This window comes from Scyliorhinus canicula, chromosome 7 (genome assembly GCF_902713615.1).
Source record: "Scyliorhinus canicula chromosome 7, sScyCan1.1, whole genome shotgun sequence".
NCBI classification, from domain to species: domain Eukaryota; kingdom Metazoa; phylum Chordata; class Chondrichthyes; order Carcharhiniformes; family Scyliorhinidae; genus Scyliorhinus; species Scyliorhinus canicula.
The window spans coordinates 34,525,664-34,541,783 of NC_052152.1; the positions used below are offsets into that span (position 1 = coordinate 34,525,664).

Consider the following 16,120-nt stretch of genomic DNA (forward strand, 5'->3'; position numbering starts at 1 on the left):
AGACTTTTTTGTACTGAGCAGGGGGCTGATTTCGAGAGTGCAGGACACGGAGTACTCGGCCATTGCGATTTCGGACCATGCACCACACTGGGTAGAGGTAGAACTGGGGGAAGCACGGGACCAGCGCCCGTTGTGGCGCCTGGATGTGGGGCTGCTGGCGGACGATGAGGTGTGCGGAAGGGTCCGGAAGGGCATTGAGAGATATCTGGGCACGAACGACACGGGCGAGGTGAAGGTGGGGGTAGTCTGGGAGGCCCTGAAAGCAGTGATCAGAGGAGAGCTGATCTCCATAAGGGCACACAGAGAAAGGAAGGAGAGGCAGGAGAGGGAGAGACTGGTGGGGGAACTTATAGAAGTGGACAGGAGATATGCGGAGACACCAGAGGAGGGGCTGTTGAGGGAGCGGCGCAGTTTACAGGCCCAGTTTGACCTACTGACCACTAGGAAGGCGGAGACGCAATTGAGAAGGGCACAGGGCGCAGCCTATGAGTACGGGGAAAAGGCGAGCAGGATGCTAGCACACCAGCTGCGCAAGCGAGATGCAGCCAGAGAGATTGGGGGAGTGAGAGAGAAGGGAGGGAACGTAGTGCAAAAGGGGCAAGAGGTGAACGGGGTCTTCAGGGATTTCTACAGGGAATTGTACCGGTCTGAGCCGCCCAGGAGGAGGGGGGGAATGGAGAACTTCCTCGATAGATTGAGGTTCCCAAAGGTCCAGGAGGAACGGGTGGAGGGGCTGGGGGCGCCGATAGAGCTGCAGGAGCTAGTTAAAGGGATAGGCCAGATGCAGGCGGGGAAGGCGCCGGGGCCGGATGGGTTCCCGGTGGAATTTTATAAGAAGTATGTGGACTTGGTGGGTCCAGTGCTGGTGCGAGCCTTCAATGAGGCGCGAGAGGGGGGGGTTCTGCCCCCGACAATGTCACAGGCCCTGATCTCCTTGATCCTGAAGCGGGACAAAGACCCTGTACAGTGCGGGTCCTACAGGCCTATCTCCCTCTTGAATGTAGATGCCAAACTGTTGGCAAAGGTCCTGGCAACCAGAATAGAGGATTGTGTGCCAGGGGTAATCCATGAGGACCAGACGGGGTTCGTAAAGGGACGACAACTTAACACAAATGTCCGGAGACTGTTGAATGTGATTATGATGCCAGCAGTGGAGGGGGAGGCTGAGATAGTGGTAGCACTGGATGCGGAGAAGGCATTCGATAGGGTGGAGTGGGAATACCTGTGGGAGACGCTGGAACGGTTTGGGTTTGGGGAGGGATTTATCAAGTGGGTGAAGCTGCTGTATTCGGCCCCGATGGCGAGTGTGGTTACAAACGGGAGGAGGTCAGAGTATTTTGGGCTCCATCGAGGTACCAGGCAGGGATGCCCCCTATCCCCCTTACTATTTGCATTAGCGATCGAACCGTTGGCGATGGCACTGAGGGGTTCAGGGGGGTGGAGAGGACTGACAAGGGGAGGGGAGGAACATCGGGTATCACTCTATGCGGATGATTTGTTGTTATATGTGGCGGACCCGGAAGGGGGAATGCCGGAGGTAATGGAAATACTAGCGGAGTTTGGGGACTTTTCGGGATATAAATTAAATGTGGGTAAAAGTGAGGTCTTTGTGATACACCCGGGAGATCAGGGGGAGGGAATTGGGCGGCTCCCCTTTAAGAGAGCAGTAAAGAGCTTCAGGTACTTGGGGGTGCAGGTGGCAAGGAACTGGGGGACCCTCCACAAGCTGAACTTTTCAAGGCTGGTGGAGCAGATGGAGGAGGAGTTCAAGAGGTGGGACATGGTACCGCTGTCGCTAGCAGGGAGGGTGCAGTCAGTCAAAATGACGGTCCTCCCGAGGTTCTTGTTTCTGTTCCAGTGCTTGCCCATCTTTCTCCCCAGGGCCTTCTTCAAGAAGGTAACTAGCAGCATTATGGGCTATGTGTGGGCACATGGCACCCCTAGAGTGAGAAGGATTTTCTTGGAACGGAGTAGGGACAGTGGAGGATTAGCGCTACCCAATCTTTCCGGATACTACTGGGCGGCGAACGCATCGATGGTGCGCAAGTGGGTGATGGAGGGGGAGGGGGCAGCTTGGAAACGTATGGAGAGGGCGACCTGCGGCAATACAAGCCTGGGGGCGCTAGTAACGGCACCATGGCCGCTCCCCCCCACAAGGTATACCACGAGTCCGGTAGTGGTGGCCACCCTTAAAATCTGGGGGCAGTGGAGGCGACACAGGGGGGAAGTGGGGGGTCTGATGGCGGCGCCACTGAGAGGGAACCACAGATTTGTCCCGGGGAACACTGGCGGGGGATTCCAGAGCTGGCACAGGGCGGGCATCAGGCAACTGAGGGACATGTTCATAGAGGGGAGGTTTGCGAGCCTGGGAGAGCTGGAGGAGAAATTTGAGCTCCCCCCGGGGAACACGTTTAGATACCTGCAGGTGAAGGCATTTGCCAGACGACAGGTGGAAGGATTTCCCTTGCTTCCCGATAGAGGGGTGAGTGATAGGGTGCTGTCAGGGGTCTGGGTCGGAGAAGGGAAGGTCTCGGACATCTACAAAATAATGCAGGAGGTGGAGGAGGTATCGATAGAGGAGCTGAAAGACAAGTGGGAAGCGGAGCTGGGAGAGCAGATAGAAGATGGGACATGGGCGGATGCCTTAGAGAGGGTCAATTCGTCGTCGTCGTGCGCAAGGTTGGGCCTCATCCAATTTAAGGTGCTGCACAGAGCCCATATGACGGGGACTAGGATGAGTCGGTTCTTCGGGGGTGAGGACAGGTGTGTTAGGTGTTCGGGAAGCCCTGCGAACCATGTACATATGTTCTGGATGTGCCCTGCACTGGAAGAGTTCTGGGAGGGGGTGGCGGGGACGGTATCGAGAGTGGTGGGAACCAGGGTCAAACCAGGGTGGGGGCTAGCGATTTTTGGGGTTGGGGTGGAGCCAGGAGTACAGGAGGCAGGGGAGGCCGGAATATTGGCCTTTGCGTCCTTGGTAGCTCGGAGAAGGATCTTGATTCAGTGGAGGGACACAAGGCCACCAAGTGTTAACACCTGGTTAAACGACATGGCAAGCTTCATCCAATTGGAAAGAATCAAATTCGCCCTGAGAGGGTCGGTACAGGGGTTCTTCCGGCGGTGGCAGCCCTTCCTTGACTTTCTGGATCAGAGATAGGAACTGGAGGCCGAAACAGCAGCAACCCGGGGAGAAAGGGGGGGGGGGAAGGGAGGGGGGGGGATAGCAACGAAGGGAGCACATCAGCGGGGGGTCGCGGGCAATGACTGCCCGAGGCCATCGGCAGAAAGGGAGAAACGGTTTGGTTGCTAGACTGGTAGCGCGGGGGGGGGGGGTGCGCGCGGGGGAGGGCGTGGGGAGGATTTTCCAGGGGGGATTGGTTGTGTTATAATTTAAAATGTAGTAGGGGTAAATGTTTGTATCGAAAAATATCAATAAAAATTATTTTTAAAAAAAAACATGGTAGAGGTGCCACATGTTTCAAGTGTAAAATGGTTTAATGGTCAACATTTAATGTGACAGGTTTCCATTCCCACTAGCTACAGATAGTGATCTCACAAGTGCCCACTCAGTGCTCCTCACTCTTCTTGATATTCCATGGTCTAGTGCTATGTCAAGGTGTGTCATCAGGATGCACATCAGAGATGGTGACAGTCTGCTGCTTTTCATACCCTGTGGTCTTCGATGCCCTTAGCTGACGTCTTCTGGTGGGCCTGAAGCCGGAGGGCCCCAGCCGACTTCCCGGTGTCATCGGCATTGCCTATGACACCTGTTCTGGCCACTGCCCTTCAGGTGCGCCGGTGTCAGGAGGGGGGGGGGGGGAATCAGGAGACCGCCATAATCTCCATGGTGGCAGACCTCGAGTTGGCTTCCAGCATTTCCTCCTCCCTGCCTGTAGGGACATGAGGGACTCCATGGGACGGAGGGACTACTGGAGTGAGCTCCAGAAGCGTCTGAGTCACCTGGCACTGCCAGTCCTGGAAGCTCATTATTGTCTCACCATGGTGTTGACACCCTCAGGGATGGTCCTCCGTGACTGAGCTATCCTCTGTAGTGCCTCAGCAGTGTCCACCTGTGTCTGGGACATGTCCCTCAGTGACTGGGACATGATGTTGAGGCCCTTAGCCATGGACATCTCTGACCAGGCACCACCACCCGACGTAGTGTCGTGCTCCACCTTCTCCACTGAGTTCGCCACCCCAGTAGTGTTGGCCTGGGTGCCACGCATTGCCGGTATCATCTTCTGTGCTGGAAGGCTTTGAGATTCCTCCAGTCGGCCTTGCAGTGGCTGGATGTCACTGACACCCCCACCTGAATCTCACTGCTCTGGCCTATTATCTGCATCCACTCAGGAGACAAGGGAGTGCTGAGACAAAGGAACAATATTGTGTGCTAGCTTGACAGGTTCTCTCCTCGATCAAGCAGCTCACACATATTTTCATAGGAACCATGTCTTATAAAAAAGGGATGGACATGTATGCAAAGGTGCGTATAGATATTCCAATAAGGTGGTTCACCACCATCTTCTCAAGGATAATTAGATAACAGCAACAAAGTCTTGTCGTACAGTGACAGTCACATCCGATAAACAAATTTTTTTTAAAAAACGCTTACATCGGTACTTCTTTTGATGCCAATGCATGTTCCGAACTGGATTTGTACAGCTTAATTTTTCTTTATGTCAGGCCCCATTATATCAACAGTTGTGTGGTTTATGGGGACTGTAGCATCCTATAATCCCTTAGCTTTTACCAGTTTACACAAAATGCAGCCAGTAGTACATTGCAATAGCCAAACGATTTGTTATACTGTCTCCTCTGCCCTCCCTGTTTCAGGGAGGTTGGATGGTGTGCGAGTTGTAAATGAAGGTTAAAATAATGGCTTCCTGCAGTTGGACATGCTTACTCAGTATAAATAAACAACTGATTTCAAAATTATTTTAAATACACCATCAGAAAGACAACGAGATATCAAGAAGCAACTTTTCAATGACAAGTGTCACTGCGTGTTCTACTGAAAACTACTGACCAACCTTTCTTTGGCATCCAGAAATGCTTTTGCGAAAGGATTGTTCTTGATCTTCAGAGCTGTAACCTTAAAAAAAATAAAATCCAAAGCATAAGCTATTATGTAGTTCGCTATTTAACTAAAAATCAAGACTCAATAGAATGATTAAGGCACTTCTACACCCTTTTATAACTAACATGCTTCTGAACACAGCCAAAGGGAGACGATTTTCATTTATACAGTCTCCTCCCTCTCAGTTCATGGGATTTGCATAGGCTGTCCTGTTCCTGCCAGCCAACCCACACAAGCACTCTTATCCTTCCAAATCCCCCATTTGGAATCATTGAATTGTTGGTGGAATTGGGAGGCAGAATAGATTCACTCAGCTCCCTTGACTTAATAGCTGTTTATTGCTGATCGTGCGGACAGCTTCACTCTTGGATCAGGTTCTGTGCCTCACGTAGTAATTCCTGATTTATAACGAGACCAGAAGTGCTCATTTGCATCAGAACCCCGTCCAAACCTTCAGTGCAAAAGATTAAAAAGGTGCATCATGCACAAAACAGCCTCCCCTCTCGTTTCCCAAAACGAAGCAGTGGGGAAACTGAAGGTGCCTTCTTGTTGTAAATTAACAGAACGTCTGTAAAGGAAGATCCTGTAAAAGGATAGAATTAGCAACTTTATTTTCTACTCATTCATGGGATATGGGCCAGCATTTATTGCCCATCCCAAATTGAATTGAGTGCATTTCAAGAGTCACCACATTACTGGAGTCACATGTAGGCCAGACCAGGTAAGGATGGTAGATTTCCTTCTCTATCAATGGCTTCATGGTCAACATTAGGGGCACGATTCTCCCCCAAAATTTCGAAGTTAATTTGTGGCAGGTTTTTCTCGGAGTTTCCCGCCGGCTCCCCACCGCTATTCAATGTCACTTAGTCATTTCTTTGGGCCCTGAGGAGTTTCTCACCAGTTTAGCCATCACTTAAAATTTATTTTAGCACTGGGAAGCTGAACTCAGAGATCGGGTTCGCCATTTTGAAAGGGTGCCACAATCTCTAAGGAAGTTTGTGGGTCACCCACATCCTCCCCCCACACATATGGACCCACAGCCCCCAAGTGAGGACACCCTGCTTTGGGGTCCATGGGGGTCCCCCCTCTTCAGGCCCCCCAAACCCCCTTGCAGCACCCCCTCCCTTCCAGGACCCACACCCAACACCGTCCCAGAGGCCCCTTCTTACCTGCCCTGAAGTCTTCCACCCTTCAAACCCCTTCCACCCTCATTTCATGGGCATGCCAACCCTCGCCCCCTGATCCTTGGCAATGCCATCTGGGCAGTGCCAAGATGCCCATATTCCAGGGGGAGGGCCAGGTGGCCACCTTGCACTTACCCTGACCACCCGGGTGCTGTTTCTCCTGGTCCATGTTTGTGTGGACTGGCACTGATCGGCGCCCGGCTACAGCTTCCCTGGGGAGGTTGAAGAATCGAGGTAGGCTGGTGGATCCCATGTGAGTAGGTCGTAAGTAGTTTTATGACCTAATTCCGCGAATGTCATTCGGTCCTGCCCATTTGGGGCGGAGTTCCGGCTCCGACGTCTCGCGGGAGATCGAAGAATCTCGCGAGGTGCGAAGCCTGTCGCGAGGCTCAATGGAAGCCTCTCCCGGGATTCTCCAGCCGCGTTGTGATCTCCCTTGAGTGCAACACAGCTGGAGTATCGCGCCCTAGACTTCTAATTCTAGAGTTTTATTGAATTCAAATTTCACCAACTACCATGGTGGGATTCACACCCAGGTCTCCAGTGCAAAACCCTGGGCTTCTAGGATTACTAGTCCAGACAATACCATTATGCCCCCACCTCCCCACAATTTGCACCAGTGCTGCAACAACACCAAGATTTCTGAATTCAGAGGAAGCTTCGTTCTTGTTCATAGAGTCTGATGCTCACTTGTCTTCCCTCACATTTTGCAACCACATCACTGCAAGCCGAACGCTCCTGTTTATCCCATGAATATCAACATTTGTACCTCTCTCCCAACTCAGAAACTTGAGGCAAAAACAAATGGATCTAAATATTATGTTGACTTGACCAGTAAATATTTGGAACAAAGGAAACAACCGATTTTCCTATTGGCAGCTGGAAAAGCAATGAGATTCAGAAAGAAGGAACACAGTTCAAATACTAGCTGGAGCAGACACTGATGCGAAGATTTGACTTGATTTGATTTGATTTATTGTCACATGTACGGACGTACAGTGAAAAGTATTTTTCTGCGGCCAAGGGAATGTACACAGTACGTGCCTAGTAGACAAAAGAATAATCAACAGAGAACATTGACAAATAGTGCATCGGTAAACAGTGATTGGTTACAGTGCGGAACAAGGGCCCAAACAAAGCAAATACATGAGCAAGAGCAGCATAAGGCTTTGTGAATAGTGTTCTTACAGGGAACAGATCAATCCGAAGGGGAGTCATTGAGGAGTCTTGAAGCTGTGGGGAAGAAGCTGTTCCTATGTCTGGATATGCGGGTCTTCAAACTTCTGCCTGATGGAAGGGTCGGGAAGAAGGCCTGGATGGGTGGGGTCTCTGATAATGCTGTCTGCCTTCCTGAGGCAGCGGGAGGTGTAGACAGAATCAATGTGGGGGGGGGGGGGCAAGCTTGTGTAATGCGTTGGGCTGAGTTCACCACACTCTGCAGATCCTGGATTGAGCAGTTGCCAGACCAGGCTGTGAAGCAGCCAAATAGGATGCACTCTATCGTACATCTGTGGAAGTTTGTAAGAGTCGATGCATATATGCCAAATTTCTTTAGCTTGCAGTATTTCTTAAGAACCAGGATGTCAGAGGGCCATGGTAAGGCTCGATGTTATCACTGGTTTGGCCACATCAATAGCCACAAACTGACATTTCAGACACATACCTTTTATGACATTGATTCGCTACTCTGAGGAATATAAATTGCAAACGTTCACTCGGTATTCTCTTCTTAAACCTTAAATGATCATTGCTGAGTAAATAAAAGAGCCTGCAATGACACCCAATGTAAGCAAGGAAACACTTGAAAACATCCATCATAAATCATGACTAAAACATGATGTGCCCCCAAATAATTACAAAAATCTCATTGTAAGCCAATGATGATTATACTGACCTCTTCATTCTGGTATGCTGTCACTGCAATGAACTGGGTCTCAGGAAAAGAGTGATTTGAAATCATCGTGCGAGAACCCCCTACACGCACTATGTGAACCTGAGGCTTGTACTTATGAAGAGAATTTAGAATTACCTGTAAAAGGATGGCAAAAAGGTTCACATGTAAACTCTGGATTCTGCAAGCCAGGTAAAATTGCAGTTAATCTGAACTATGGGGCAATTGCACTATTGCGGTCTCTCAGAGAGCTAGTCTGACCACCTTTTGTAATGAGGGGCTTTAGGGTGTCAGGAAGTGAGTTATTCACCAAGAAATGCCCAGCCTCTAACATCCTCAGTTTTTATATGGATGTCCAGTTCAGCATCTGGCCAATGGTAACCGCCCAAGATGTTGACATTGGGTTTTCAGCGAAGATAATGCCATTAGAAAGCAACTTTTACAACTTTAATGTGTCAAAGTGCTTCAAAACCAATGAGCGACTTTTGAAGAGTAGTCCCAACACCCCTCCATCATTTTATCGAGTCTCTCTGAACACCACATAAAATGTTGTTTTCCCCTCACGTTTTGTTGAAGCCTGTAAAACTTATTTTGTCCAGTTACTGCATTTCAACTGCTGTTGCTGAGGCTGTGTGAGATGTGTTCAGGCGAGTTAGGACTGAGTTCAGCTATGATTTCCTCGTTGGCCCATTATCCTGCAAACCAAAGCATTTTAACCTCACATGAAGAGTGGCCATTTCATAGAATCATAGAACGGTTACAGCACATTGGAGACCATTTGCCCTGTCATGTCCATGCAACTCACCTAACCCCACACTGCTGCCCTTTCTCCAAAGCCATGCAAATCTTTCCTCTTCAGAAAATGATTTAATTCTCTTTTGAAAGCCATGATTGAATTTCCTTCCACCACATTCTCAGGCAGTGCATTCCAGATCCTAAGTACTAGCTGCATAAAACTATTCTTCCTTGTTCGTGATTCTCTTACGGTTAACGTGCAGGTTCAGTTGGCAGCTATGAAGGCAAATGCAATGTTAGCATTCATAAAAACATAAGAACTAGGAGCAGGAGTAGGCCACCTGGCCCCTAGAACCTGCTCCACCATTCAATGAGATCATGGCTTATCTTTTGTGGACTCAGCTCCACTTTCTGGCCTGAACACCATAACCCTTAATCCCTTTATTCTTCAAAAAACTATCTATCTTTACCTTAAAAACATTTAATGAAGGAGCCTCTACTGCTTCACTGGGCAAGGAATTCCATAGATTCACAACCCTTTGGGTGAAGAAGTTCCTTCTAAACTGAGTCTGAAATCTACTTCCCCTTATTTTGAGGCTATGCCCCCTAGTTCTGCTTTCACCCGCCAGTGGAAACAACCTGCCCACATCTATCCTATCTATTCCCTTCATAATTTTATGTTTCTATAAGATCCCCCCTCATCCTTCTAAATTCCAACGAGTACAGTCCCAGTCTACTCAACCTCTCCTCGTAATCCAACCCCTTCAGCTCTGGGATTAACCTAGTCAATCTCCTCTGCACACCCTCCAGTGCCAGTACGTCCTTTCTCAAGTAAGGAGACCAAAACTGAACACAATACTCCAGGTGTGGCCTCACTAACACCTTATACAATTGCAACATAACCTCCCTAGTCTTAAACTCCATCCCTCTAGCAATGAAGGACAAAATTCCATTTGCCTTCTTAATCACCTGTTGCACCTGTATACCAACTTTTTGCGACTCCTGCACGAGCACACCCAGGACTCTCTGCACGGCAGCATGTTTTAATATTTTATCATTTAAATAATAATCTCGTTTGCTGTTATTCCTACCAAAATGGCTAACCTCACATTTGTCAACATTGTATTCCATCTGCCAGACCCTAACCCATTCACTTAACCTATCCAAATCCCTCTGCAGACTTCCAGTATCCTCTGTACTTTTCGCTTTACCACTCATCTTAGTGTCATCTGGAAACTTGGACACATTGCCCTTGGTCCCCAACTCCAAATCATCTATATAAATTGTGAACAATTGTGGGCCCAACACTGAGGGACACGACTAGCTACTGATTGCCAACCAGAGAAACACCCTTTAATCCCGTCTATCCATGCTACTTCTTTACCCTTAATGCCATGCATCTTTACCTTATGCAGCAACCTTTTGTGTGGCACCTTGTCAAAGGCTTTCCGGAAATCCAGATATACCACATCCATTGGCTCCCCGTTATCTACTGCACTCGTAGTGTTCTCAAACAATTCCACTAAATTAGTTAGGCACGACCTGCCCTTTATCAACCTATGCTGTGTCTGCCCAATGGGACAATTTCTATCCAGATGCCCCGCTATTTCTTTCTTGATGATAGATTCCAGCATCTTCCCTACTACCAAAGTTAAGCTCACTGGCCTATAATTACCCGCTCTCTGCCTACCTCCTTTTTTAAACAGTGGTGTTATGTTTGCTAATTTCCAATCCGCCGGGACCACCCCAGAGTCTAGTGAATTTTGGTAAATTATCACTAGTGCATTTTCAATTTCCCTAGCCATCTCTTTTAGCACTCTGGGATGCATTCATGTCATAGGGATGGAATATAAGATCAGGGATGTACTTCTGAGGCTGGTCAGACCCCATTTGGAGTATTGTGTGAAGTTTTGGGCCCCATATCTAAGGACGGATGTGCTGGCCTTGGAAAGGGTCCAGAGGAGGTTCACAAGACTGATCCCTGGAATGAAGAGCTTGTCATACGAGGAACGGTTGAGGACTCTGGGTCTGTACTCGTCAGAGTTTAGAAGGATGAGTGGGGGATCTTATTGAAACTTACAGGATACTGCAAAGCCTGGATAGAGTGGACGTGGAGAGGATGTTTCCACTTTAAGAAAAACTAGAACCAGAGAACACCATCTCAGACTAAAGGGACAATCCTTTAAAACAGAGATGAGGAGGAATTTCTTCAGCCAGTGGGTGGTGAATCTGTGGAACTTCTTGCCGCAGAAGGCTGTGGAGGCCAAATCACTGGGTGTCTTTAAGACAGAGATAGATAGGTTCTTGATTCATAAGGGGATCAGGGGTTATGGGGAGAAGGCAGAAGAATGGGAGTGAGAAAAATATCAGCCATGATTGAATGGCGAAGCAGACTCGATGGGTCGAGTGGCCTAATTCTGCTCCTATGTCTTATAGTCTTCTTCCTTTTGCCAATCACCTTAGGTCAGTGTCCTCTGGTTCTCAATCCACCTATCAACAGGAACAGTTTCTCCCTATCCATTTTATCCAGGCCCCTCATGATTTTGAGCACCTCTATTAAATCTCCTCTTAGTTTTGTCTTCTCCATGGAGAACAGTTCCAAATTCTCCAATTGACCCAGGTAACTGATGTTACTAATCCCCAGAACCATTCTCATGAATTTTTCCTGCACTCTCTCTAATGCTTTCCTTCCTCGTTCTACAGTGTAGTGCCCAGGTCTAGCCACAATTGGTGGAATCTTACTGGAATTTGACAATGCGTCAGGCTCAGACTGAAAACTGGTGTGTAGTCCCCCAGTTGCACAGACCAATTTGTCTTCAGATATTGAGCCACATTTTCTGTGTACCCTGCTACCTTCAACTATTTGTACACACAGACAAACAGGTCTGGCTGTTTCTCCAACCTATTTAGAATCTTTTAGTTAATGTTGCCTCTTTTCATTCTTTCTACCAAAATTGATCACTTGGCACTTCTCTGCATTAAGTTTCATCTGCCACTTGTCCACCCATTCCACCAACCTGCCTATGTCCTTTTGAAGTTCTACATTAACTTTCTCCAGTTTACAATACTTCCACAATTTGAAGTTGTGTCCCATATACTTACGTCTAGGTCATTAGCACAGGAAAAGCAGGGCTTCCGATACTGACCCCCTGGGGAATCCCACTATACAACTTCCTCCAGGCCAAACAAAAACATTTACCACCACTCTGTTTTGAGTGGTGATGACGATAACACAAGGAACCAATAAGCAAACGAAAGCAAGAATCAGAAGCAAGCTACCTGACAGGGATGCTGGACAGTCAGGCCAAGCCAGGGACAGAGGTAAAGACAAGTAAAACCTTGCATTGTGACAGATTCGCCTCCATCTAGGAATCGAAGGAAGCACACACTGTAATATTTGTCCAAAGATGTGCAGGTTAGGTGGATTGGCCATGATCAATTGGCCCTTAGTGTCCAAAAGGTTAGGTCGGGTTACTGGGTTACGGGGATAGGGTGGAAGCCTGGGCTTGAGCAGAGTGCTCTTTCCAAACGCCGGTGCAGACTCAATGGGCCAAATGGTCTCCTTCTTTACTGTAAATTCTATGATTCTATGATCTCAGCAGCTAGAGGAAAAAATATGGGGGAACATTAAATCTTCAATTTACTATTGGGGGATTTTATTTAAAGTCAGGTGGTTCAAGTACTTGCCGAGGAGTTAGTGAAGAGAATGTCTAGCCCTGCTAGATGCATAACTACAAGGAAATCACCAACTCTGAGCAGCCAGTGACTCTTACACTGGAGAGCTATAGAGATGACCTTACCATTCTTCAACTTGATAAACTTCAAAAACTTTTGTTTGACAAAATGTTTTTTTTGTTCTGTAAGTTTGGTGTTAGTTTGGTGCCAGTTTATTGACAGCATTCCCTATTACTGACAATGCAAGCGCAAGTGCAAACAAAAAATGTAATGACAATTAATGGTAGAAAATTTCTAACAGATTTACATGTGTAAAAATAACCTACAAAAACAGACAGAGCATAAAAGAGAAAAGTAATTCCTCATGACTTTTTAAAATACTGAAAACATTACATAGCATTAATCTCAAATAAAAGTGCCACATTTTGTGTGTTAATTATTTTAAAGTAATGGACAGCTCTGCAACTTTGTTCCAGAACCAAAATGATATAGGTTTGTCCTCCAATAAATAGGTTGTGTCTTTTTTTTTAGTATGGTTTGTTGCTTTTTTTTCCGGCTGTGAAAAGGACACAGTTAATTTCATAATTACAAAACAACTCCAATTATGTAATTTTGCATAAAACACTTACTTTTGTTCAATGTCAGTTTTAGTAAAATCTGTGCCAAGGAAAACATAAATGACTGAACTCATTACAAACGTTTTTACATGAAATTGTACTCATTGGGAGATCTCTTAATGGCTGCTGGGCTGCATCAAGCAAAACCTCTTTTTTCTGACTAAAACACGATGTCCATTAAACTCTGAAAGTGCCAATTAGACCTGTTTATTCTTGTTTATGTTTGGTTTCCTTTCAAACAATTGCCTATATGAGTAGAGTAGGCTGAGAGAATTGCTATAATTACATTAATGCACACTTGATATTTCACAATTGCCCTGCTTGTTATTGCAAATGAGATGGGAGGAGAAAGTCGTACCTGCCCACCAGTGTTGACTTTATTTGTTAACTTGACTTTACTGAAAGAGATTGGAGCTTTCATCCAATGTGCTCCAAAGTTAGGGGAGTCGGGATGGATGTAAACACAACTCTGTGTCAGTGGTTCTGGTTTGCCAGCTGGAATCCATTCACCATTTACGTATTTCCAACGATGACTGTCAGCAGCAACAAAGTCTAGCAGGAATGAATACATGGCATTTGGATCCAATCCAGATACACTTATTTTCAGAACTGGAAACATCCGCCTGAAAGGGGGAAAGAGAGGAGGGAGAGAAAAAAAAATCAACCTTTCCTTTTGGGACAGCACATAATGGTAATTGCACTGAATAACCAGGGTAAAGCATAATAACCTTTTCAAAAAAAATAAACGCCTGGCTACCATTCACATACAGAGGCTAATTTTCCTATTAATCCAAACAGGCAGTTAGGCAGCATAGGAAGTAAATGGATTAACAAGTGTTCCGCAATCGATTCCAAAGTAAATGCAAGATGCCAAGCATTGGAGAGGAGTAACTAGCTTGGAAAAAGAATTGTTGCTGCATTAGTCTTTCAGAACAGCAGTCGCATTACTACACCACCTCCATAGGGAATGCAAGGTTTTCCCTTCTTAAAAAAATATTTGAACAGCATAATGCATAAATTTACCAGCCTGGTATTTTACTCCATGTTATTTAATGGAAAAATAGTCTGTGCATCATAGACCCCAAATGCTAAAAGTGCATTAGTGTTAATGAGGCAGCTGCTAGTGGTTACACAATCTGCAGAAATGATTCCTACTTGTGAGCAGGTGTAATGAAAGGGCAGACTAATTCTACATTAATATTGTTATTTTCTTGTTAAGAAGTGTTTCTTTCAAATTCTTCAGGGAAGGTATAATGACTATGCAGACCTGTCAGTAACGTTACAGGAAATGCAATGCACATGATGTGAAGCAGATTATGTGGCAAGGTAGGGAAGCAGAGACATCAGAAAGACAGACAGTCCTGGTCAGGCTCCACTTCACATAGCAAAACACTGAATGGGTGACAATGTTACGTTTTGCCGAGAATGTGCAGGTAAAAGATACCTTACTGCATCCCATATCTTTCTGAAATACAGGAGAGTATATACAGGAGAAGGCAGGGCTGACAAGTAGCACCATACAATCCATTATCTTACTGTACATGGAGTTAGCATATTCGTAAATAAGACTGTTGAGGTTTACTAAATTTACTGATATTCACCACCCATTATTAATGGATTATATTTTACATTTAGATACAATTATTGTATACTTGATGCATTTACAAGTTGTGATGTGTCAATTCTTTCTGAAATGAAAGCAGGAAATAAATGTTACTATGATTTCCCTTGAATTAGAAGCTGCAATCGCCTGACATTGTTCGGCATTACAGTATTCTATTTCATTGGCAGCTTCTTTATGTGATACATAGAACTTTACACTGATTCTCCATTGTACTATATTGAAGGTATGTGCTAAAATATTATGATAGAGATTTAATTATTCTTCATGCTATCCTTTTGTCATGGTAGTAATGTATTGATACTGAAGCACAGGTCACTGAAATCCTATTGTGTCAAGTGCAATAGTTATTTTAATACATTATATGCCACTGTGACATGTTCCAATGTTCAGCAAAACTATAAGTATTCCTCTCGCATCACATATTCCATTCAATATTTGAATGTTTCATTTCTTTACTTCTTTCAGTGCAACATTTTAAAGCCATCAAGAAAGTGTACCGGGGCGATACGATAACAACTCGAGAGGTCCATCTAAATTACGTTGGATTTTCACAGTAACTTCATTGCAGTGTTAATGTAAGCCTACTTGTGACAATAATAAAGATTATTAAAAGGTTTCACCAGTAGTGCAAAATACCTTTTGATATATGATGCATTTTCTACTTAATTTAAGAAAAAAACAAGAGCCTATTACAGACATATTGGAGCAGGTAATAAAAAAGACAGCAACAAATACTCCCTAACAATTAAAATCATGGAGGGGGGGTGCTGGACAGAGCAGATAAGGAGAAACTGATCCACTCTTAAAAGGGCACAGATTTTAAGATGATTTGCAAAAGAGCAAATGTGATGTGAAATAACCTTTTTCACACAATGTGTGGTTTGGGTCTGAAATGCACGGTGTAAGGGTCCTTCCCATTTATTTCCTTTGTTCCCATTTTCTTTTATTATTTTTGGTCAGTGAACCCATAATTGGAATGTGCCGTTAAGCAGAGGACTCAAGCTGAAGCATCCCGTTTGTCAGGACCTTGTGTTTCTAGGTTTTGTATTTTGGAGAGGAGAAAACAGACATGTCAGAGTCGAGTGAATCTCAGGAACCAGCTTTGGAGCAAGTTGGTTCCATTGGTTGGCTGGCAACCTGAGGGTTGGCCAGGGTCAGTGTTTTGCCTGACAACAGTCAGTATTTGGTTCCATCGTGATGCTTTCTGGGAAAGCTTAGCAGAAGTGATTAGATCTTGGAAATGAAAGGGACAGTGTTCCTCTGTCTCTATGCTGAAGTAAAGTACGGCTTTATTGTTTTAAAACCAGTGAATGCCAG

The 16,120-nt window shown here is 45.9% G+C and overlaps 1 protein-coding gene across 1 annotated transcript in view; it reads right to left on the reverse strand.

Annotated features, from left to right (window-relative positions):
• LOC119968693 (T-box transcription factor TBX19-like) overlaps window positions 1-16,120 on the reverse strand; it is a 48,770-nt gene that overhangs the window by 18,136 nt on the left and 14,514 nt on the right. The window contains exons 3-5 of the mRNA XM_038801289.1: window positions 13,538-13,802; window positions 8,156-8,290; window positions 5,031-5,092 (exon numbers count right to left, since the gene is read on the reverse strand). Coding sequence (XP_038657217.1) covers window positions 5,031-5,092; window positions 8,156-8,290; window positions 13,538-13,802 — 462 coding nt within the window. The remainder of the gene's footprint in view (window positions 1-5,030; window positions 5,093-8,155; window positions 8,291-13,537; window positions 13,803-16,120) is intronic.